The sequence below is a fragment of the Pinus tabuliformis genome, chromosome X (assembly GCF_031772625.1).
Source record: "Pinus tabuliformis cultivar Carrire ecotype Pingquan chromosome X, CPIR1, whole genome shotgun sequence".
NCBI lineage: Eukaryota > Viridiplantae > Streptophyta > Pinopsida > Pinales > Pinaceae > Pinus > Pinus tabuliformis.
Window position 1 is genome coordinate 1,151,999,626 of NC_142308.1, and position 25,826 is coordinate 1,152,025,451.

The window sequence follows — 25,826 nt, forward strand, 5'->3', positions numbered from 1 at the left end:
TCCATTGATGCAAAACATCAGATTTAGGCCAAAACCCATTAAATCTGCATATAACTGATTTGGAATAGAGATCTGTGTACATGTATTTTACCTCAGGCATTGCGATGGTAAGAGCAGGATTCTCAGATTTTTGTTCTACAATGTAGGGCCCTGGAAGCTCGGGCGGTGTTGCGGTTTTGGTTTGTGCTTTTTCCTTACCTTTGACTGCTTCCTTGAAGGATCCTGTGCTTTTTGAGCTGGTTCCAGCACTTCCACCCCTTAGACGCAGGTTAATTATGATGGTCGAGTTTGCGGTGATGCCATAATCCTGGAGTGTGAGGTTGTCCTGTAAACTGTGGCCTGAGCAGATCAGATTTTGTCGACATGCTGGTATACCGAGGTGGTTCTGGATTTTGTTTCTTAGCTCCTGAATCTTCCTCCCTTTCCAGATCCTCTAGCAAATAGTCTTGCCTTCCAATGTTTTAATGAAGATTTGTATCAGATCCTCCACATTTGAGTGTGGATCTGTCTGAGGAGGGGTTCGATCTGTTGCCCATGTGCTGGATATGTCAAATCTAAGCATATCGATGCTTTGTCTGGTTTTCTCTTTGCCAGATCTTGTTCTCGATGTGGTGGTAGATCTGTATAAGGCGCGCCCAGACAAGTGCTCCATATCTTCTCCTGCGCTGTCATGATCGTCGTAGAGGGTTCCTTTTTCCCCCTTATCGCAAGGTCTGCTAACCGGTGGTAAACAGGGGAGGTTGGACTGTGGATGCCAAGATCTGGCCAACGTATGCACCAATCTGCCTTATTTCGGATGTCTTTTGGTCATTTCTAGAGGGAGGCCCGGATAAGCGATCCATAGCAATCCTCCAAGCTCAGCGTGATCGGGTTTGTGCCAAAGCCTAGGATGCATAGTGTTGCGGCGGTGGGGTCTTCCCGTTTGTCTGCGACCTGATGGGTTTCTGAGGACTGGTAAACCCTAGCTTTGAAAGGGATGTACCCTTTGTCGGCCAGCAGAGGCATGTGGAAATAAGCAGATAGGCCGCAAGCACTAGGTATCTAGAAGGCAACCCTCAGAATGCCATATTTGTCGGCGATCTGCTGCGCAAGAGGCAGCATACCATTTGCAAAAATGAAAGAGATGGGAGGAGCATTGACGACGAAATGCTTAAGATTTTCAACAATTCGTTCAACGTTGGGAGGGCCATGTTTCACCAGGGACTCGCAGAGTTCGGCAGGCTTCTGGGTGCGACCGAGATCAAGGGAGGCCATCGGGAGACCTCCTCTTTGACGTTAGTGTTTCAACCCTTTCTTCCTCTCTCTGCTTTGCTCCGAGATATAATTTTAGTTATTTATAATTAGTTTACAACTAGCATTTGCACCAGATGTTGCAAAGGAAACGCCGTAAGGCATAAATTGACAAAAGCAAATAGAGCAAAAAATACTTTGATAAAGAATAAAAATATATTAAACATTGAAATCAATGCCCCATTAACTGGAACCACTTTAGTATATTGCTGGTTTTACCCATAAATTGCAGGCTTCACAAGCTGAAGATCAGATTAAACTTTGAGGAGGTTCAGTAGATTCAATTAAAAACAGTTTAAGGAAGGTAGATAAAGCAAACCCTTTATAATTTACTATGTGATATCTTGTATTATACAGAGATGTTTATTGTTCAGAAGATTAATCCTCTCATGTTATATAGAGATGTTTATTCACAAGATTAATCTTGTGGCAGGACACTGAAAGAGATGATAGAGAGCAGTTATCTTCTGAAGTATGAAATGAGGATTGCTACACTGTTACTTTGAAGTGATGCATGTACTCTAATCCATCCACATCACTAGTTTCGGCAGATAATAGGCATTTTTAAGTGTATTTGAAGAGGACAATGACTTCATGGTGAATTTGATTATGGTGTCTTCTTCCACAATCAAGGACAAAAAAAGTCATTTTTTCAAGCTGCATTCAATTGTCTAGACAAATTTTTAATTCCCTCATTCGTTGTTTTCGTGGAATCACCCTGTTCTTTTATTGCAGGCTTTGACTTTTATAAATGTTGATTAATGGTACTCTATTTTCCATAACATCATGTGATTATCAGGTAATGTTGAAAAATATACAATCTTCTACCACATTCAAGGGCATGGAGAGTCATTTTGTCAAGCTGCACTGACTTGTCTATGCAATTGTTTAGTTCCCTCATTCATTATCTTCATGGAACCACCCTGTTCTTTTATTGGAGACTGACTTTTACAAATGCTGATTAATGGTTTTCTATTTTCCCTAGCATTACGGGACTATCAAGTGATGTTGAAAAATATACAAATAGAAGGAAAACTTCACCATGTTTATGTAAATTTAAAGCACATGACATATTTAAATGTGAAAATTATTTTTGTTTGTTTGTAGGGTTTAATCTTTATCAGGCTCTAGGTTTAAATTTCTTGGTGAAGGGTTGAGGATTGAAACTCTCCTATGGAACATCCAAACTCGATCAAACATTAGATACTTTTAATGACAACATCACACAATTGAATAGATTATTCTTCCATCCAACATAAAGCTGAATCGGACATGAAATTAGCCCAACCTAAACTCAACCTTCAACTTAATAAAAATATAAATAACAAAATTCAGATAGCTAAGAAGAAAAGGACTACTAAAGAGTGTATAAATAAAAAGGTATTAAAACTCTATAAACTCTATTCAAATAGTGTCTATATTCTAACTTCAAATAGCAAAGTAGCATAATTAATCTATTCATGTACCTTGGTATCGTTTCTTGCCTCTTGGTTGATTTTTTGGCTTTTACGTTGTGTGGGGGAACATTCGTGGATGTTGTTCACCACATCTACTCTCCTTTCTACTTGACTCGAACCTATGTCTGATGAAATCTTCTCCTATTGGTGTTTTATCTTCTTGAAACATCTTAGTTACCTTGTTTTTCCCCTAGGGCTTGAATTGTTGGACAGATCTTTTCCAAACGAATCCAATCTCATGTTTCTTCCCACATTGTTGGGGTGAGGATAAATGATATATGACTTGAATAATATATATATATATATATATTTGCAAAATATATAATTTTTAATAAATTGAAGAAATAAAATTATTATAAAATTTTACAAAACCAGCGTAAAAAGATTTGGATGAATTTCAAGGTAAAATGTGCAGAGCAGACCTTTCACATGATCCCAAGTAAACGGATTTAGCTGAACGTCGAGCAAAAATGTGCACAACAGACCTTCCAAATCTTTGCTCAGAAACCCTGTAAATTTAATCTGTTGAAAGAGCTACTTCGTTCACAAATAATCAATAGAAGCAACACGTGAGGCCACAGGTTCGAATCTCGTAAAGCACCAGTAAAACCCTTTCCTTGAGAATTCATGCGTTCTGCTACAAGTACTCAGAGTCAGAGAAAATAATTGACGGAGAAAATTTTTCAAAACACAGTACGCCTCGTATCCCGTACGCCTATCTCAAACACCTGATATTTCGAGAAGATGAAACTATTCGATGCCAAATGAAACGCCCAAACCGTTTGGGCAACCCTTTTGAATCAACGATCAACGGCTGAAATTGTTGCAATCGTCTAACATATAATCGTGTGACTTACAAGATGACAAGTAAGCAGAGAGGGGAGTTGATCTCAGAGGGAACGCCAATCAAAACAATAAATAAACAATCTTCTTTTTAACCTTTTTATACCCGTTGTGATAGAATAAACCACTCGAAATAAGTAAATAACACCAAAATAATCACAAAACTCAAACATTTTATTGAAATAAATGATTGAATAGCTTTATAACCATAATTAGTTAATTGATTCCTTCATCATTGGGGTGAGGATAAATGATATATGACTTGAATAATATATATATATATATATATATATATATTTGCAAAATATATAATTTTTAATAAATTGAAGAAATAAAATTATTATAAAATTTTACAAAACCAGCGTAAAAAGATTTGGATGAATTTCAAGGTAAAATGTGCAGAGCAGACCTTTCACATGATCCCAAGTAAACGGATTTAGCTGAACGTCGAGCAAAAATGTGCACAGCAGACCTTCCAAATCTTTGCTCAAAAAACCTGTAAATTTAATCTGTTGAAAGAGCTACTTCGTTCACAAATAATCAATAGAAGCAACACGTGAGGCCACAGGTTCGAATCTCGTAAAGCACCAGTAAAACCCTTTCCTTGAGAATTCATGCCTTCTGCTACAAGTACTCAGACTCAGAGAAAATAATTGACGGAGAAAATTTTTCAAAACACAGTACGCCTCGTATCCCGTACGCCTATTTCAAACACCTGATATTTCGAGAAGATGAAACTATTTGATGCCAAATGAAACGCCCAAACCGTTTGGGCAACCCTTTTGAATCAACAGTCAACGACTGAAATTGTTGCAATCGTCTAACATATAATCCTGTGGCTTACAAGATCACAAGTAGGGAGAAAGGGGAGTTGATCTCAGAGGGATTGCCTGACGGGGTAATGATCTCAGAGGGAACGCCTTACGGCGTAATTATGGGAAAAAAATATGATTGAATGGATGTGCTATGCTGTTTTTCAAAAGAAAAAAGACTACATATACAGGGAAGGACGCATCTACAGGCATAGCCGATGCCCCTTCTCCGATTCCTAAAAGATAGCTGTGTTCTTTTCTTCTCGTAAAAAAGGTAGCTGTGTATTTCACTGAAAGATAGCTGTGTTTTTGCCTTGCTGAAAGAAAGTATGCGGAAAATGAAACAGTAGATACCGGGAAGATTTTATGTGAAACAGATTGAAATTTTGGTAGACAACTCCCATTTTTTCTATGAAACAAACAAATTGACAAAATAGGTAGTGGGAAAATTTTAAGTGAAACAGATTGAAAGAATGTGTTATAATATATTTTGAAAAGAATAAAAGAATGCATATACAGGACGGGACGCATCTACAGGCATGGTGGATGCCCCTTCTTCCTACGCCTAAATGTAGGCGTGCAATTACAATTACAAAAATGATTATACCAAAGGCTGGCAAGATTTGGTAGTGGGATCCCACATAGCCGGCAGCAGAAATGCCCGTCCATTAACTCCGCGGGCATTGTAGCTCGCCCCACTTATTTTATCCATCAGAAGCTCCCCAGGGAAGCCCGGGTAAGCCCCCTTTCCATATATTCCGGAGCAGGCGGAGACGGCCTCTAAAGGTGCAGCGGCATCCCCTTGGAAGTAGCCGGTGTTGAATGGATTGGTGGTTGCTCCTGCCAGAACGGTGGCCATGTTGATGATCATGCCATCGATGCCCACGTCTCCGTTTGGTGCCACCAGGGGAGGAGTCTGGGGTCCGTACATGGGCTGATGAAATGGCCACGCGCACTGTCCAGGGCACTGACTCGCAGAATTCCCAACCCACGCGTATGGAATTAGCTGCTCATGCTTCTCCTCCTTCCCCTGCATCATTCGGCTTCCTGTACTTGATAATACATTGAGATTGAGAGTGGCATGGAATCCGCAGGAGCTCATGCAGAAACCCTCCACAGTGACATCCTCGGAGGTGAGCACCAAGTACACAGCATTGGCATTTCCGGGTGATTTCCGAGGAGGCAGAGCCCCCGACTTGAGGGCAGCTTCAACCAGAGCAGCAATGTCAGTCCTCTTGAGTGACTTGCCGAGGGAGTATTGTTGGTCCACCTTCTGCTTTCCAAGCATCACAACACTGGATGTGGATGTGGATGTGGATGTGGCGGCCTTGTTAGAGTGGGTGCCTTCATACTTGTGCGTGGTCTTCCACCAAGTGGAGGCGGAGGGCTGATTTGCTTTTCCCTCTGACGTCTTTGCCCCAAGAGATTGTACAAAATCCCCCACAATGGAGCGTTGAACAGGGGTGAACTGCCCATACCAAATCAGATGGAGAGGAATCACCCCACTGGTAGAGAGCAGAGGACCATCATGGTAAGTCAAAACAACAGATGGCTCTTCCACCAACGCAGCAAGTTTCCTGGACTGTCCACCACCAGCAGCGGCGGATGCCCACAATACCGCCATACAAAACACGCCCATTTGCAGGATCACAGTCAGTCGAAGCCGCGAACCACAAGCAGCCATTTGAAGGCAAGCTGATAAAATACCCTGCAACCTTCACTATCACTATGGATCGATCAGAAGAGATCCAAAGGAATCAAACAATGAAGAAAGAAGCTACAATCAAGAAAGAAGTTACTGGTAGGGAAGAAAATATGGTTGTGAGATTGAAGAGCAGAGTAAAGGGATGAGGTTTAAGTAGGGGGGTTGTGGAAGCGAGGACGCGGTTACGCATAAGGAGGTGGTGACAGAAATGGACAGAGGGGTGCCATGCTGGCCGGCATTACAGATGCCAAATGAAACGCCCAAACCGTTTGGGCAACCCTTTTGAATCAACAATCAACCGCTGAAATTGTTGCAATCGTCTAACATATAATCCTGTGGCTTACAAGATGACAAGTAGGCAGAGAGGGGAGTTGATCTCAGAGGGAACGCCTTACGGCGTAAAAATCTGGGAATCTGCATAATTCCCATATGACATATAAATATAAATATAAATATTATAAATATAAATATAATATTTATGAAATTATTTTTGAAAATAATTCCCATATGACATATAAATATAAATATAAATATAATATTTATGAAATTATTTTTGAAAATAGAAGAGTACTGCAAAAACCAAAACCACAATTGCAATAAGCAAAATCTGCATAATTCCCCTATTAAATAATTCCCATATTACATATACATATAAATATAAATATAAATATAAATATAATATTTATGAAATTATTTTTGAAAATACAAGAATACTGCAAAAACCAAAACCACAATTGCAATAAGCAAAATCTGCATAATTCCCCTATTAAATATATAGCTCCACAAATACATTAAAGAAAAATCTGCATAATTCCCCTATTAAATATATAGCTCCACAAATACGTTAAAGAAAAATCTGCATAATTCCCATATTAAATATATAGCTCCACAAATACATTAAAGCAAAATCTGCATAATTCCCCTATTAAATATATAGCTCCTTAATGCAAAAGAAAGGGCAGACATTCCATAATTGCAATATTAAATATATAGCTCCTTAATGCAAAAGAAAGGGGAGACATTCCATAATTGCGAAACTTCTGAGCCTCAAATATTCGGAATCTCATAGCCAGATTCTCAGATTCCAATACATTTGTTTGGAATTATTACCAAATAGTGCATCAAATATTTATTATCCACAAAAAAATGGGAGAATTATTACAATCTGCCTTCTCAACATAATGCCATAGCATAGCACCACACCACAGTCGTCATCATTTGTTTTGTTCACCACCCAAGGGGCTCTTTACAGCGTCCATGAAGCTCTGCGTAGTACCCTTCGCCTTGTCCCCCGCCTGCATTAACATCATCCAAACTCAATTAAATCCAATACACTTTCATATTCAATTAATAATTACCTGTTTAATCATGAAATAAAAAACAACCTGTTGGAAGAAAGAGCCAGTTTGTTCTTTGCCCTCTTGGGCTTTTCCCATGATGGACTGACCCATTCCCTTGGTCGCATCAGTCCCTTGAGAAGCCTTCTCCTCAGTCATATCCTTCATCACCTTCATGATGCAAAATATAAAATACCATCACCAGCAACAATAACATCAATAACGAATATAAAATACCATCACCAGCAGCAATAACATCAATAGTAACTGATACACTCTAGTCCTTAAAAAAACAGTCCTTTCAAAAATAAATCAAAGGAGTTGAAATATGACCACTAAACACAAAAATTACTTGAGTTGTTTGCTGGGCTTGTTCAGCCTTCTCCTGCCCATATTGCTTGCACTGCTCCGCCATCTTTGTTAATAGATCGATCGATTTCTTCAACACTAATACAAGTAATGTAATGCGATCATTTGCGTTGAGAAGAATGAGTAGCAGAGTCCCTTATATATAATGAGGGAGCGGAGCGAGTGAGATGGACATATGTGTCTTCTATGTGATACTGCTTTCAACAAATGTAGCCCAAACTTGAAGTCGTGGCACCCATGCATAGAGATAACAACGGAGACATTAAAGAATACCATTAGCAGACAATGAGGCGCGCTCTGTACAAAATCCCCCACAATGGAGCGTTGAACAGGGGTGAACTGCCCATACCAAATCAGATGGAGAGGAATCACCCCACTGGCAGAGAGCAGAGGACCATCATGGTAAGTCAAAACAACAGATGGCTCTTCCACCAACGCAGCAAGTTTCCTGGACTGTCCACCACCAGCGGCGGATGCCCACAATACCGCCATACAAAACACGCCCATTTGCAGGATCACAGTCAGTCGAAGCCGCGAACCACAAGCAGCCATTTGAAGGCAAGCTGATAAAATACCCTGCAACCTTCACTATCACTATGGATCGATCAGAAGAGATCCAAAGGAATCAAACAATGAAGAAAGAAGCTACAATCAAGAAAGAAGTTACTGGTAGGGAAGAAAATACGGTTGTGAGATTGAAGAGCAGAGTAAAGGGATGAGGTTTAAGTAGGGGGGGTTGTGGAAGCGAGGACGCGGTTACGCAGAAGGAGGTGGTGACAACAATGGACAGAGGGGTGCCATGCTGGCCGACATTACAGATGCCAAATGAAACGCCCAAACCGTTTGGGCAACCCTTTTGAATCAACAATCAACGGCTGAAATTGTTGCAATCGTCTAACCTATAATCCTGTGGCTTACAAGATGACAAGTAGGCAGAGAGGGGAGTTGATCTCAGAGGGAACGCCTTACGGCGTAATTAAGGATATAAATTTTAATTATTTATAGCTGGCTTTTATTTTAGCTATTTCTAAAATATTTTTTTTAATTCAAAAATAAATCATAAAGTTTAAGATAACAATCAAATAACTTTAGTTATTGATGACGAGTGAGATATATATATATATATATATATATATATATATATATATATATATATATATATATATATATATATATATAACTTCTAATTTAAATAAATAAAAATAATAAAATCTAAAATAATTTTTACTCTGTCCACAGGGCCTTGGATAGACAGTGATCGAGTGCTCTATTAAGACACTCCTTGATATGAAGTCACTAGTTCAATTCCCCTCCTCCAGTGCTCTATTATGACACTCCTTGATGTGAAGTCACTAGTTCAATTCCCCGCCTCCAGTGCTCTATTATGACACTCCTTGATGTGAAGTCACTAGTTCAATTCCCCGCCTCCATCGAGATGATATATTGGACATGATGAAGATGTAGTCGTGTCAAGCTTACAAAAAAAATTACTTTTTATTTCAGAGTAAAACAACTAATTTAATTCTTTGTAGATTGTTATTTTTTTTTAAGAGTGAATTGCTTTGCCATTTCAATATATTTATTATATTTATTTTTATAGTTAGCACCAAAAGTAATAAACAATATATTTAAGCATACAAGTTAATATTGATTTATTAAAAAAAATCTCTTACTACAATTAGGTAAGATTTTGAAGTCTATTATCATTATCATTGCAAGCATGCAACTTCTCAGTAAATTTATTTGGACACTACTTAATCCAAAATCTAAATTTAATAATCCAAATAATTTTTTATCTATTTTCTTAAAGAAATGGTATTTATTTAGTGTCTTCTATAACAATTTTTTATTTTTACAATATATATTATTATTTTGAATGCATCTATTGAAAAAAGTTTTAAAAATTGTATTTATTTTTCAATCACTTTTGACTAAATTCCTCTTTGTCATCAGAAGCAAAATTATTGAACTCAAGTTTAAATATATTTTTTTTCTTTCAAACTTGTACCTAGAGGTCACATAGAAATTTTTAAGTAGTTGAAGAATTTTGAAGTTGATGATGGACAATAAAATTCCGGGAGTATTCTCCTATGTAAGTAGTAATTGGAAATTACTAGAGGTCACATAGAAAATTTTAACTAGTTGAAGAATTTTGAAGTTGATGATGGACAATAAAATTCCGGGAGTATTCTCCTATGGAAGTAGTAATTGGAAATTCTGGAAATAATCAAATTTTTCTACATTAAAATACCCATAGGCCCTAAGGGTTGAGCCTAGGATTTGATACCATATGTAACAACCCCGATTTAAAATATACAAATAATTACATCAATTTATATGATTAATAATCAACACCCAATTATTCAACTATTTAACATAGAATTTTCAAAAAACACGAGTAGAGACGACTTACCTGTATCGACGATATTCCTTACTTGTGCTTTTGGAGTTGAATGCTCTTTGAATTTTGCTAACCGCAACAAAGATTTTGGGGACGACTCTCCACCCAACTGTAGGCTCAGCTGCACATAATCTTTCTACAGCTGGCCACCCTCGAGCCCTCAATCAACGTACTACTGCCAAGGAATCCTTTGTCTCACAACACTTTTCTCCCAAGAGAATGGATGAATCTCATCTTCCTCATCGTCCATTAAATAGACCAAAAAATGAAAAGGGATCCGCATGCACACATTCCATGTGTCAACATGCCTGCTTTTATTTCGTTATTTTAAGTTTTACTTAATTTAATATTTCTTTTAATTTAACTTGTTCTTATTTTATTCATTTTTACTTTTTATTAACTTTACTTATTCTTACTATTTTTATAGTTTACTTTATATATATATTTATTTAGAACTCCACTTTATTATTTTCTATTTTATTTATTTATTGTTATTATATTTTATTTATAATTTATTATTTGTTTACTATTATCATCTTTTCTTTATTGTTTATTATTTACTTACTTATATTTAAATATTATATTATATTATATTATTATTTATTATTATTATGGGGTATTACATAAGGTGTCTTTAATGTTGGTGCTTCCCCTAGTACCAACTCAATAGAAAAGTCTACTTCCTTGTGAGGAGGCAACTATGAAATCTTTGCTGGAAACACGTCCTGAAACTGCTACAAGACCGGGTAACTCTTCAAGACTTCTGCATCCTCAACATCCTTACCTTTATCACTAGAGATATGAACTACAAATAACACACATCATTTCCTGCGACCATGCTTTTCCTGCATAGTTGTAATCATTTTGACTGATGTTTCCTTCTTCTTACTACAAGATTTTTTGTTCTCCTTTGTCATCCAAGCACTCAAGGGCCTTTTCATAACAATCCACCTTAGTCCTGTGAATATACAACCAATCCATACCTAGAAACATATTGTATGATCCCAATGGAAGTACATTCAAATGCACTGATGTAGGCATACCATTCAACTCAAATGCACAAGCTCTTACCCAATGATGAACTATCTTCTTAGTACATGTAGCCAATTGCACTAACCAAGACTCTACATGCACTTCTTTTCTCAAACCACACTTATCCACTAGGTCAGGGTTAACATAACTATAATTAGATCTAGGGTCAATCAAAATAGAAACAACTTGATCACAAATATTATCGTCCATCTCGATAATAGATGTTTGGTGATCCACTTGCTTGTTATCCAATGCTGCATAGATTCGAGAAATACTTTTCCCAACATCCCCAACTATCTGTGCTTCATATGCATTGTAGATCTGAGCCTACCACCTTGATACAATGGACAATCCTTCTTTAGATGCTCCTTGCCACATATCCAACACTGCAACTGTCCCTTAACATCACCTCTATTTTGCTTCCCTCTAGGTTGTGACCCATGTCCCTTTCCAACTGCATTAAACTTCTTATAAGGAACAACATTCTCTTTCTCACCTACATCCTGAGGTCTTGTTTGCTTCGATGGGCATTTCCCTTTAGTCTTGTCTTTCCTTTTCCAACCTTGCTGAGACTCTGTCTTACGCTTCTATTGCTCATAACAGTGCTTCAAATTTCCAATTACTTCTTCAAGCAACTGAGGTTCATCATACTTAATTTGATCCTTAAATGCTAATGGAAATCTACTAACAAATCTTTGAACTTTGGCCTTCTCATCCTTAATATACAGTACATACCTAAAAAATTCTAGGAACTTAGTCATGTACTCCTCATCTTTCATCGATCCCATCTTCAATTCATAGAACTCCTTGGATTTACTGTAATAGTACCTCTCTGACTGGTACTTCCTCCCAAAAAGTCTCTTGAATTCATGCCAACTCAACTCCTTTGTCCTGATGTCTATAACTCGCTTCACATCTTCCCACTAGATGTTTGCTTTTCCTTCGAGATTGAAAATATCTATCTTGGCCTTCATGTTCTTGATCTAATCATGCAACTCAAAGAATTTCTTCATCCTAAGCAACCATGGCTCTACATCCTCTAGCTTCTTCAACTCCCCATCAAATGTAGGTGGCATGGATTTCTTGCCCTCATCCAGCAAATATCCCCTATCGTTCCTCCTGTAAGGATGATAACAATGAAGACCATGGTACTTGTCCGAATTAGAACTAGAATAAAACCCATGTCCACTGCTTCTCCTATTAGGTGTATCCAAGAATCTGTCATCCTTGTCCAACCTGTGCCCATCATGAGATTTGCTACCATAGGCTCCATTAGTCATGTCCACCTGTCCATGACTGGTCCTAAGTGGCCCCTGTCTATGTAAGTCTGACAAAATCTGAAGGATAACTGCATTGACCTCTACTTGTTTCTCATATGCCCTGGCAAGTCTCTCTTGTGACTGAATGTTCTTGTCATTATCTGATGCAGGAGCATGTGACTTAAAGGGAAAAATCTTCAAACATATTCCAAAAATCCAAAAAAATCTACAGGCAAGGGAGTGGGGTCCTTTAGCCAGCAAATTTTCATGCTTTTCTAACTTAGGATAATGATAAAATTAAGAATAAAGATCAAGTCGTAATAAGTTGCTTTATGAAAAGCTGTAGTAGCGTTATTGCTTTAAATCACTTATCTAAAAGCCATGCTTTTGTAAAGGATAATGTCCGAGAAGGCTCTATCTATTAATTATAAATAAAATAACAGGACGCTCTATAGAAGAAGAGAACCGAAAGCATTATCATGTAAAAAAAAAATCTCTCTCTACATCTGATTATTGACTCTCTGTTAATTGGTATTTTATACATGTATCAGTCCTGGTTCTGTGTGGTTCTGCATGTATAAATGGAGATTCAATTGTTGTTTTTCAATTAACTCTTAATATTAGACCTATTGGGGAGTTTTCCCTTCATATCGGCGAGCGCAGTCTTCTTAAATGCATTGTTAAGTCCCGTAGATAAAACTCTGTTTTACACAGAGAAATCGAAAAATCCGGAGTATATTTTTGGACCTGAAATTCTATTAGATTTGGTTCATACCCATATCGGGTCCGAACCAATATCGCATCGCAGGACCTCAAGTGGAGTGGAAGACCATTGAAAGCGCCGAACTCCGATAGCGCGACACTACCGGAGCCGAAACGCTATAGGGAGACTTTAATAAGTTATTGGGTCTATGATTGTTATCACATCGCAAGGTGGGAGCAGGAAGAGTCAGGCCTTTGGAACAGTGGAGTCACCGATTGCGATCTCCGATAACACCACGTGTTATCGCATCGGAGAAGGAGTGTTGAAAGGGGCCGATAGTGTATATTGCATATAACACAATACTTTGAATATTACCGTGCCGATAGTGTAATTCTTTGGAATTTACACAAAGCCTGTTTATAATCCGTGATTGTGATTAATAGCGCCGATAGTGTATTTTGTTCCTTTGGAAAAAAATCCCCGACGATAGTGTATTTTGCGTTGAAAACGCAGTTTCCCCCATTTATTAAAGTGTCGATAGTGTTTTTGTGTAAATCCTATGGATTTACAGTTCTGACAAGAACAGAGGCCGGCTTGTCAATTGTGAACAATAACCAAGGTAGGGGGATTGGGGAAAACCCCATGTGGCTGTCAGTTTTACCGTTAGATGACTGATACGCAATCAGAAGCAGAAAGGGACATTCAGCCTGAAATTGAAGAATTTATAGCCAGATTTGAAAGGTTGTCCATATTGCCTGCATCGAGGCCACCATTAGTGGTATCAGAGCAGCCAGCTGACATTGGATTGAATCTCAGAAGCAGGAGAAGGAAAGTTACTATGGATTTTAGATTTGGAAGAGGACGAGGACATGGTGGAAGAGGATGGCCTGTTGCAAATGTTGAAGTAATGGAAGCTGTACAACAGATGTAAGCTAGATTGGATGCATTAACAACAGGCAGGAATATAGATGATGGAGATGTTAGTGAACTTGAGGTTGAAGCTGCAGAGGAGGAAGCTGTAGCAGTTACTCCTGATATGAGTTTCTTTCAGTTAGTGTTGAGATCCATAGCCAGGCCAAAGACTGAGGTATCAATATATGAAGGAGGACTGAATCCAGAAGAATTGATAGACTGGATTAATGGCATGGAGAAATTCTTCGACTATGAAGAAACAAAAGATGAGAAGAAAGTGAAGTTTGCTGTCACCAAGCTAAAAGGCCATGCAACGCTTTGGTGGGATGGTGTGCAGGCAGAAAGGAAGAGACTTGGCAAGCAACCAATCAAGAATTGGAGCAGGATGGTAGCAAAGCTAAGAGGTAAGTTTTTGCCAAGTAATTATCAACAAACCTTGTTTAGACAAATGCAAAATCTTAGACAGAGATCTTTGACAGTGAAAGAATACACAGAGGAGTTCTACAAGGTAAGCATAAGAGCTGGAGAAGCCCAAGATACATATGAGAAGGTGGCTAGATATATGAATGGTCTCAGGATGGAAATTCAAGATGAGATAAGTCTACTGTCTAAAACAGTGGAGGAAGCTTATCGGATAGCACTGAAAGTTGAAGAAAAACTCATGAGGAAGCAGTCTGCCAGAGGGAGAGGTACTTTCCGAGGAAGGGGAAGTCAAGATGGTAGAGGAAGATCTACAGCACCTAAAGATGGAGCTAGTAGTAGCTCAGCCCAGCATGCACCCACAGGAGGTGATGCAAGAGGCAGAGGGAGTTTTTCTAGAGGAAGAGGAGGCAGAGAAATAAGATGTTACATATGTAACAAGATGGGACACAAAGCTTTTGAATGCCCAAAGAATGCATAAACAAATCAGAGGAATGCAATTGTTGCTCAAGTTGAGGAAGAAACACCAGTAGCAGTAGTGATAGAAGAAGAAAATATACCAGAGAGAGGAGAATCTTTGGTAGTTAATAAAGTTTTGCTCAAGCCAGCAAAGGAGATAGTTGAACCATCACAAAGGAAGACTTTATTTAGGACAGTGTGTAAAGTCCAAGGGAAATGTTGCTAGATGATCATTGACAGTGGCAGCACTGATAATTTGGTCTCTACTGAAGTGGTGGAGAAATTGAAGTTGAAAACAATGAAACATCCAACACCTTACAAGGTGTCATGGTTGCAAAAGGGACATCAACTGTTGGTAAATGAACAGTGTGAAGTGGAATTTCAGGTGGGCAAGTATAAAGATAAAATTGTATGTGATGTGATGCCAATGGATGTGTGTCACATATTTCTTGGAAGACCTTGGAAATATGACAGAGGAGCCATGCATGATGGAAAAAGAAACACCTACAAGTTTGGAAAGGATGGTGTCAATCATACATTGCTGCCTCTGCAAGAAGAAGATGTACCAGGAAAGAAGACTGATCCAAAAACTTTGTTACTTGGAGGAAAGGAATACTTGAAGCAGATTGAAGAAAATGAGGTAAATTTTGCTGTAATTTGCAAGCCCAAGGTAATAATGAATTCTACTAAAGTTTCTGATTTACCCATTGAAATTCAAGAAATGTTGGAGAAATATTGTGATATTATTGTTGATGATTTGCCTAATGAATTACCACCCATTAGAAGAATCAGCCATCATATAGATTTGATACCTGGAGCAAGTCTACCTAACAAAGCAGCTTACAGAATGACTCCTACAGAAAATGAAGAGGTTAGGAAGCAGGTGCAAGAATTGCTTGACAAAGGGCTGATCAGAGAAAGCTTGAGTCCTTGTGCAATGCCAACAGTGTTGAGCCCAAAGAAAGATGGAGGCTGGAGAATGTGTACAGATTCAAGAGCCATCAATAAAATCACAATCAGGTACAGATTTCCTTTGCCTAGAATTGAATATTTAATGGATTGCTTGAGTAGAGCAAATTATTTTTCAAAACTAGATCTTAAAAGTGGGTATCATCAGATAAGAATAAGAGAAGGGGATGAGTGGAAAACCGCTTTTAAGACAAATGAGGGATTGTATGAGTGGAGAGTAATGCCTTTTGGGTTGTCAAATGCACCAAGTACATTTATGAGACTCATGAATGAAGTTCTTAAAGAGTTCATTGGCAAGTTTGTAATAGTATATTTGGACGATATATTAGTCTACAGCAGGTCTAAGGAGGAGCACGTGAGGCATTTAAATTATGTCTTACAAAGGCTGCAACAGGAGAAATTATTGCTGAATTTGAAGAAGTGTTCATTCATGAAAGAAGAGCTAGTGTACTTGGGTTTTGTTATTTTTGCTGAAGGGCTGAAGATGGATCCAGAGAAGATCAAGGCAATTATGGAGTGGCCTTCACCCAAGAGTGTTTTTGAGGTAACGAGTTTTCACGGTCTTGCTAGCTTTTATAGAAAATTCATCAAGAATTTTTGTAAGATTAATGCACCTATTATTGAGACCATAAAGAAGGATAAACATCCATTTAGATGGACTGCTGAAGCAGAAAAGAATTTTCAGCTGTTAAAGAAAAAATCCACTGAAAAGCCTATTTTGGTTTTGCCTAATTTTAACAAACCTTTTCAAGTGAAGTGTGATGCCAGCGGAGAAGCAATTGGAGGTGTTTTAAGTCATGAAGACATACCAATAGCTTACTTTAGTGAAAAGCTAAATGATTCCAAAAAGAAGTATTCTTCTTATGATAAGGAGTTTTACGCAGTTGTGCAGTCATTGAAGAAATGGAGGCATTATCTAATGTCAAAGGAATTCATCCTTTATTCAGATAACCATGCATTACAGTTTATAATGCAGCAGCCAAAGCTCAGCCAGAAACATGCTAAATGGGTAGAATATCTTCAAGGTTTCCATTTTGTTTTAAAACATATAAATGGCCAATCAAATAAAGTTGCAGATGCCTTAAGTAGGAGAAATGTATTGCTTCAAGAGAGTCAAATCCAAGTGTTGGGTTTTGATTTTCTTAAGGACCTATATGAGACCGATTCAGATTTTAAAGAGGCATTTGAGGCTTGTAAAAATCCTGTTTTGGTGGATAGGAGTAAATGGTTGGATTACTTCTTACAAGATGGATTGTTATTTAAGAAAAATCAGCTGTGCATACCAAACTGTTCAATGAGGGAGAATTTAATCAAAGAAAAACATAGTGGAGGACTTGCAGGACATTTTGGTGTGGAGAAGACTTATGAGCAGCTAAACATATTTTATTTCTGGCCGAAAATGAAATCTGAAGTGGAGAAGTATGTGAGAACTTGCAAAATCTATCAATATGCAAAGGGAAGGAGCCAAAACACAGGTTTGTATATCCCATTACCAATTCCAGATAGGCCTTGGGATATGGTAAGTATGGATTTTGTTTTGGGCTTACCAAAGAATCAAAGAGGTAATGATTCAATTTTTGTTGTAGTGGACAGATTTTCAAAAATGGCACACTTTATTCCATGTTATAAAACTAGTGATGCTTCTCACATTGCTAATTTGTTTTTTAAGGAGATTGTAAGATTGCATGGGTTGCCCAAAAGTATTGTCTCAGACAGGGATTCCAAATTTGTTGGACATTTCTGGAGGACACTGTGGAAGAAGATGGGAACTAAATTAAGTTTCAGTTATGCCTCTCATCCACAAACTGATGGATAGACTGAAGTGGTGAACAAGAGTTTAGGTAATCTTTTAAGGAGCCTTACTGCAGAACATCCAAAGCAATGGGATCAAGTGTTAGCACAAGCTGAGTATGCATATAATGACTAACCTAATAGGAGCATAGGACAGAGTTCATTCCATATTGTTTATGGAATGCATCGAAGAGGAGTACCTGAGTTAAGGAACTTGGGAAAAGAAGAAATGAGAAGTGTAGAGGGTGAAGATTTTGCTTCAGAAATGCAAGCAATACATGAACAAGTGAAGCAACAGCTGCAGGATAGCAACATCAAGTATAAAACCAAAGCAAATATGAGGAGAAGAGAGGTGAACTTTGAAGTTGGGGATTTGGTTTTAGCACATCTCAGAAAGGAGAGGTTTCCAAAGAGGGAGTATAATAAATTGAAGTTCAAGAAAATTGGACCGTGCAAAGTATTGAGGAAATTCTCTGCAAATGCCTATGAGATTGAGTTACCCCCTGATGTTGGGATATCACCAATTTTTAATGTTGCAGACCTGTACAAGTATGAAGGTGAAACTACAAATGATACAGCACAAGATCAAGAGGCCCAAGAGATTGACTAGGTAAAACAGTTACCCACAACAAAGGAGTTGTAGCCAGAAAGAATTCTGGACAAGAAGGTGTTTAAGAAGACAAGGGGATGAGAGTACTTCCAGTATTTGGTAAAATGGAAGGGACAACCGACCGCTGAAGCTACTTGGGTTACAGAAGACATGCTATAGAAACTGGGCAGTTCTGTAGATGAACTCATGGACAGGAGCCCATGAAGAATTTTGTCCTCAGGAGTCTGATGCAGGAGCATGTGACTTAGAGGGAAAAATCTTCAAACATATTCCAAAAATCCAAAAAAATCTACAGGCAAGGGAGTGGGGTCCTTTAGCCAACAAATTTTCATGCTTTTCTAGCTTAGGATAATGATAAAATTAAGAATAAAGATCAAGTTGTAATAAGTCGCTTTATGATAAGTTGTAGTAGCTTTATTGCTTTAAATCACTTATGTAAAAGCCATGCTTTTGTAAAGGATAATGGCCGAGAAGGCTCTATCTATTAATTATAAATAAAATAACAGGATGCTCTATAGAAGAAGAGAACCGGAAACATTATCATCTGAAAAAAAATCTCTCTCTGCATCTGATTATTGACTCTCTGTTAATTGGTATTTTATACACGTATCAGTCATGGTTTTGTGTGGTTCTGCGTGTATTAATGGAGATTCAATTGTTGTTTTTCAATTAACTCTTAATATTAGACCTGTTGGGGAGTTTTCCTTCATATCGACGAGCGCAAGCTTCTTAAATGCATTGTTAAGTCCTGCAGATAAAACTCTGTTTTACATAGAGAAATCAAAAAATTCACTTAGCCGAAGTATAGTTTTGAACCTGGAAGTCTATTAGATTTGGTTCATACCCATATCGGGTCCAAACCAATATCGCATCGAAGGACCTCAAGTGGAGTGGAAGACCATTGAAAGCACCGAACTCCGATAGCGTGATACTACCGGAGCCGAAACGCTATAGGGAGACTTTAACAAGTTATAGGTCCGCGATTGTTATCACATTGCAAGGTGGGAGTAGGAAGATTTAGGTCTTTGGAATAGTGGAGTCACCGATTGTGATCTCCGATAACACCACGTGTTATCGCATTGGAGAAGGAGTGTTGAAAGGGGCCAATAGTATATATTGCGTATAACGCAATACTTTGAATATTACCGTGTCGATAGTGTAATTCTTCGGAATTTACACAAAGCCTGTTTATAAGCTGCGACTGTGATTAAAAGCACCGATAGTGTTTTTGCGTAAGTCCTATGGATTTACAGTTCCGACAGGAATAGAGGTCGGCTTGTTAATTGTGAACAATAACCAAGGTAGGGGGATTGGGAAAACCCCATGTGGCTGTCAGTTTTACCGTTAGATGATTGATATGCAATTAGAAGCAGAAAGGGAGATTCAACCTGAAATTGAAGAATTTATAGCCAGATTTGAAAGGTTGTCCATATCGCCTGCATCTAGGCCACCATTATCTTCCTTGCAACTTCTTATTTCTTCCTTCAAACTTATCAAAGTGCCTGTTATGTCAGGAGAGTACCCATAACCATGTTTCTCATCTAAATTATAAGGAGAGTCTCGTGAACTGTAATCCATCATTTTGCTAGTCATCTTTGATCTTCTACTTCCTGCGAACATAGCATGTTAGATAAACCAAACATGAACATAATGAACATACCTTAGTATAGTTCAGGGGATGATATATCGTCTATAAGATCAACTAGATTGGCACGATACATGTATAATCATAATCACATCAATATATCGACATCATGCATGAAAATACCAACTGCATACCATGACCTCATGCATGAATACCATGACCATAACAATTCATGTATAAAAAACATTTAGAAACTGTCATGCACAAAAAATACACATACAACTAACATGCATACATGACTAACACATTCCACCAATCCAGTGCAAATGTTGAACCATGCTCTAATACCATTCTATAACAATCTCCTCCCACACTTACCTAATTTTACGGGTCCACCGAGGTAATGTGATGAGGAGTTACTATGAAATGACTCAACCTCCTAGGTACAATTAAGGAAGTGGAATCGTCCAACCAAAACTTTACTAACCTTCCTTGGGAGCTACTGAACGCCTAAGAGCTAAACAACCGCTCCAGGTACCATAACCCTGAGTTAACATGCTTTTTCACTGATCTAGTCTTCCAGTCGCATGCATAATAAGGAAATCCAATGAATGTAAGCTTCTAGTCGCATGGATAACCTACTTCCCAGTGACTGGAATCTAATTTACTTATTTTTGTGCCTGCAACCCGAGGTTTGAGCCACTTTTTCAAGGCTGGGATCCAGTCCTCTGCCCAAAAATTGATAGAACTTTCCACGCTGATAAAATTCATCAAGACAAAGATATTTATACAAAACTTATTCAAGCACTTGACCTAACCAGGCCCAACCATGACAAACATTTCATCAAACACATTGTGAACATGTAATCTACAGGTTGTAAATGCATATAAGAACATAGGGGTCTCATACTTATCTGAAAATCATCAAGAAGGTCAGATGCCCTCTCACAATAGTTGCAATAACATCTATTAGGTCATGCATGCATGTGGTGAAGTAAAATTATAAGTGCGGACACAAACAAATTCCTCTAGCCCGATAATGGGTCTAGCCACAATAAATACATTATATAGATTTTCTTAGGTTAGAACCAATCAAGAGGGCCTACCTCTTGGTACGCTTATCTCGTTTGATGATGTCCTTGCTTTCTCACTCCAGCTATCTCTTGCTTCCTTCTTCAAGCACCTAAAACAAGTAAACAATAGCGGACAACAAATGTGATAATAGACAAATTTTATTTCAACCTACTTAATAAGTCAAGAAACATTAAGCCATGAATATGTAAGATTACAAAACATGTAGGAAATCAATCGATAGTTTCGTATATTAATATCAAATAGAGATTACAACCATTTATCTTGACGTTGCAGTCCTCCTTTGACAAGACCAGGTTCCCACACACTTCTGCTAGCATCCCATGATGAACTCAATCCACAATAGTTTTAAAGCTCTTCCCTTTAGGCTTCACTCCAAACCAAAATAGCATTAGCACACCAACATTAACACTCAGTCAAAAAAACTAGCTTGTGCTTGGGAAGAAGGGAGGTTTATATAGGATGGATGGGAGATGGATCCTCTTCTCATGGGAGAAGGGCTTATCCCTTGAGGTAGTTCCATCATTATAGAGGAAAGGAGCCCAAACTGACATCCTCGACCCCATCCGGCCAAACCATTTACCAGACTTCCGTTACGAAGCTTCTAGAGCTAGAAGCTTTGGCTCCTAATTTAAAAAAATTTCCATAACAAGACCAGCGCGACTGGAACACAGCTCAGTCGCTTCAGTTGGTGCTAGGGATAGTGCTAATCTTTGCACATCGGCGTGGGGGAGACAAAGGCCATTAGCGTTGGTCTTGTAAACTGGGCAAAACAAAAGTTTCAGGGGAAATGGTGCAAAAGGGAATTGATATGCTCATGAAGAGGGACACAATGGGAGTTTCCTCATGAAGGCAAAGCATGTGGGGTTCACTGTAGAGGTCCTCCAGGATCAAGGAACGGGGAGTACAGGGACAGTGACAAAATGTTGTGTAACAGATGCCCCCTAAAGCGTGAAGGTCGAGCTAGAGTGAGGGATGAAATGCTTTATGAATCAGTGCGGGGAACCGGTCTGCTGTCAGAAAACCTGCAAGCAAGATATATATATATATATATATATATATATATATATATATATATATATATATATATATATATATATATATATATATAACTGAGAACTTTGTCAAATGATACATGAATTGTGGCATGGACGCAGCCATCCAAAGAATGATCATGTAAATGGATCCAGGTAGGGGCGCAGCCATCCATTAAAGAGGATCATAATGAAACCAAGGTATCGTCGCAGCCATCCAATAATGAGAAGGATCACATATGATAACTCATGGTATGGTCACAGCCATCCATCTGAAAGAGACATGCATATCATCATAACCATGTCATATCACTTCGCAACCTGGACTTTTGTGATATGAGTCCAGGGTCTTCCACTCCAACTCGACCTGATCAAAGTACAAATTCTAACATGTGAATAGATGTGTTGATGTCGAACATGCTAGAAAATCGCTTGATTACCAGTCAATGATGTAAACTGTTTAACAAGCGCGAGAGAAACCACCAATAATGACAATGGTCCTCAAGGTACTACCAGCACAATCTCCGGAATGTGAATAGAGGAACTGAAGTCGAATACCTGTGAAATCACTTGATCGAAAGCCAATGATGTGAACTTGTCATCAAGTGTGAAGAAATTGCCATTAGGGCATGCAAGCTCTAAGGTACTGGAAGGGAATCTCTCAATCAACTTCCCGGATAATGAGTTGAAGTCAACAGAAAGCGACCGTGTCGAAGGAGGGCCATAATGTATCCCACATCATCGACGTGAGACAAAAGGATGCAAAATGATTTTGGATGATACAGAGAATCAGAGGTAAGTGTAACTGCAGAAGGACAACTCTTGAACATATCGGTGACACAACTGGAAGTTTGGTAGCTTTTGGATCCATGGGATCGGTGGTCATGATGATGTGGCAGAGATTAAATGGAAGGCAAAAATGAACGGCCCAACCTAGGAAGGTCAACGATACAAAGGAGGATGTCCCAACCCAACACGAAGCAGAAAGTGTCATGTTCAAGAGTGAGCTGCCGACACAACTAATAGATTTCCAAAATTTCCCCCACCATTTCTGGCAGGTACCCCAATTATTTTTTAATCGCAAGCTTGAAGGGGATAGCATATGCTTGCACTGTAAGTTCATCCTTCGGACGAATTCGACTTGATAAGTTTAACGAGCCCTAGTAAGGAGAAGCTCATGTTCGTCATGGTGACGAATCCGATGTCGTTTAATATTTTAATGAGTCCGACAAAGGTGTAACTCGGTATATTTTTCATGTTTAGAGAGTTTGAAAAAGACACGTAAAAGAAAACTCCACATGGTCCCTTTTCGTACATTTGTGTCTCTCGAGCCCGAAAAGGTAGAAAACGATACTTGAGAGAACCACTTGACCATTTCAGTCAAGGAGTACCTTTTTCGTAAATAGTGCCTCCCAGCCCAAAAAAGGGGTAAACTTATACTGGGCACATGACGTTTCACATCCGTTAACGAGTTCAAAATGACAAGGGCTCGACCATATTTTCGCTTTTAAAGGGTTGGAAAAGAGCTTGAAAGCGGACCCCCCATTTTATTTTCTTTTTATGAGTCAAAAGGGAAAAACACTCGGCAATATTTTCATATGAGCTTAACGAGTCGAGAAAAGAGCTGAAACGTGACTCATCCTGGAGGAACGAGTGGTATAAAAGGTAGCAACTGGTTCTGGCAATGGTGGAACTGCTCAAAACATGTAATGGTCAAGAGGGTGGCTAATAAAACCACTCATCGATGTGGTTCCTCAGGAAAGGAAAACAACCAAGTGAAAGCATATGATCGACCAAAGAGATGGCAACGATGGAATGAAACAACCAAGGTTCATCAGAAATTATCTGATAAAAAGGGCAATCACGGGATGTAAATCGGGCATGGGTTCATTTTTACACAAGCTTGAACCATGGAGAACTCTGCTTGGATTCTATTTCATCTTTACACAAGCTTGAAATGAAAAATTATGCTTACTATAATTTCGCATGCCCCCAGCATAATGACTCAAATCGAGGTACATGCCCCCCAAGCTTCATTTCAATCAACTAGGTGGACAGAATGAAGGTTCACTTTCGAGATCTTTGAAAGACTCGACTGGGATTTTACGAGATCTTAATCAAAGAATCGATTTAGAAAAGGGAGTTGCTTCATTTTTTAATGAGGTTGACACAGTAAAAGAACTATCCTCGAGATCGGTTTCATTTTTTAACAAGGTTGACATAGAAAATAACTATCCTTGGACACCTTGATTCATTTTTTAACGATCTTGACACAAGACAAGGAACTATGCTCATGACCCCTTGTTTCATTTTTTAACGAGGTTGACACAAGAGCAAGAACTATCCTCATCCGCTGTTTCATTTTTTAACGAGGTTGAAACAGAAAAAGAACTATCCTCGTCACATCTGTTCATGAACCAAACGAGAACATGGCTCCCAAGAGGTCTTCACTAGATGGAAGAACCATGCTCTGGGAGGAATACATGTCAATTGGTACCATAGACAGATCGGGTTTCAATGCCCCCAGTACATAGTGTACTATACCATCTGTGTGATCATCAGTGTACTATACCATCTGTGTGATCATCAACAGACGCAGAGACGAAATGGGTAGCCACATAATTGACCTGTGGCGGGGAAGGTACTTCTTTCAAACAAGAGCCGATAGGGGACAATGGTTGCAAAGGAGGCGCCTGGTGACTAATGAATGACAATTGATCAATAGTCACAATTCTCCCTTTGTGTGGAAAACAAACCACATGGAAAAGTGAAGAAACAAGAGCTCCCATGACATAAACATAGTCGTGTCCAAGGAGAAGATTGAAATCTAAGGGACCTTTGACTACCATCACGTCTATATAGATGGTCTTTCCTCCCAAAGTAATAGGGAAATTCAGAAGGATCCCTAAGGGTTGACTGGTTCCTCCGTTGAAAGCCAACAGATTTTGAGTGACAGGCACAAGCTGTGGGGAACCCAAAGCTTGGCAAATAGTAGAAGACATGATGCTAACAGATGCACCTTCATCTAATATAGTGCCAGGTACCACCATATTATAGGCTTGTACTGTGATCTGGAAAGTCACATAATATGGGAGGCAGAAAGCAGTCAATGGACCCCAATCGAAAGAAACAACAGAACTACTTGGTGGGGGTATCATATGATTGCCCCCATGCTATACAGGAATAGGAGAAGGACTCTCTTGAACAATTAGGATGGGAGGGTCACTCTTCGATTCATGAGAATATGAGGAAATGAGAAGAACATGAGTAGTATGATCACCAATCTCTTCCGGAACAGAGTGATCAACTGAAGGCGGAGACAAGTCGACACTCTTTTTTACCAATGGTTGGTCGGGAACAGACACAAGAGAGTCTCGCTCAGGAAGAGAAGGATGGGTAAGAGATGAATCCAAGTCAATCTCTTTACCAACCGGGAGAGGGTTAGAAGAAAGCCTCTGATAACCAACATGAAGTTGGGGTTGAGGAGTTGCAAGCTTTTCCAAAAGTTTGGAAGCTTTATCCATAAGAGGACAAAGATAAAGATGATTCTCTCTTTCACATAACCTACAGGGGAATCTAATCTTTCCTTTCTTCTTAGCATCGCTAACCGAGGGTGTAGCATCGACATGATCTCCAGAGGTCGATGGGGACGGTCGATCCAGGTATTGAGACCATACCTCTAAGACTCTGGGAATGCCAGGACTCTCTTGAAGGAGATGGTCACCCTTACACAACCTGCAAGGGAA

At 38.8% G+C, this 25,826-nt stretch overlaps 1 protein-coding gene and 1 pseudogene across 1 annotated transcript; both read right to left on the reverse strand.

Moving 5' to 3' along the window:
• Positions 1 to 4,901: 4,901 nt before the first annotated feature.
• On the reverse strand, positions 4,902 to 6,202 carry LOC149143976 (protein EXORDIUM-like 2 pseudogene; annotated as a pseudogene).
• A 1,119-nt stretch (positions 6,203 to 7,321) lies between these two features.
• LOC149143977 (uncharacterized) lies at positions 7,322 to 7,906 on the reverse strand. Its single transcript, XM_089446327.1, has 3 exons — positions 7,788 to 7,906; positions 7,493 to 7,615; positions 7,322 to 7,402 (listed from the first exon to the last, which is right to left on the reverse strand). Exons 1-3 carry the CDS (start codon positions 7,857 to 7,859, stop codon positions 7,322 to 7,324), a joined length of 276 nt encoding a protein of 91 aa, XP_089302453.1. The 5' UTR covers positions 7,860 to 7,906.
• Between the last annotated feature and the right edge of the window lie 17,920 nt (positions 7,907 to 25,826).

What these genes read in the sequence shown, in the direction of transcription:
- LOC149143977 (XM_089446327.1), bottom strand. Translation starts at nt 7,859, where the DNA reads ATGGCGGAGCAGTGCAAGCAATATGGGCAGGAGAAGGCTGAACAAGCC. An exon ending in AAACAACTCAAGTAATTTTT is followed by an intron (nt 7,616 to 7,787) that starts GTGTTTAGTGGT and finishes TGCATCATGAAG; the next exon opens with GTGATGAAGGATATGACTGA. An exon ending in CTGGCTCTTTCTTCCAACAG is followed by an intron (nt 7,403 to 7,492) that starts GTTGTTTTTTAT and finishes ATGTTAATGCAG; the next exon opens with GCGGGGGACAAGGCGAAGGG.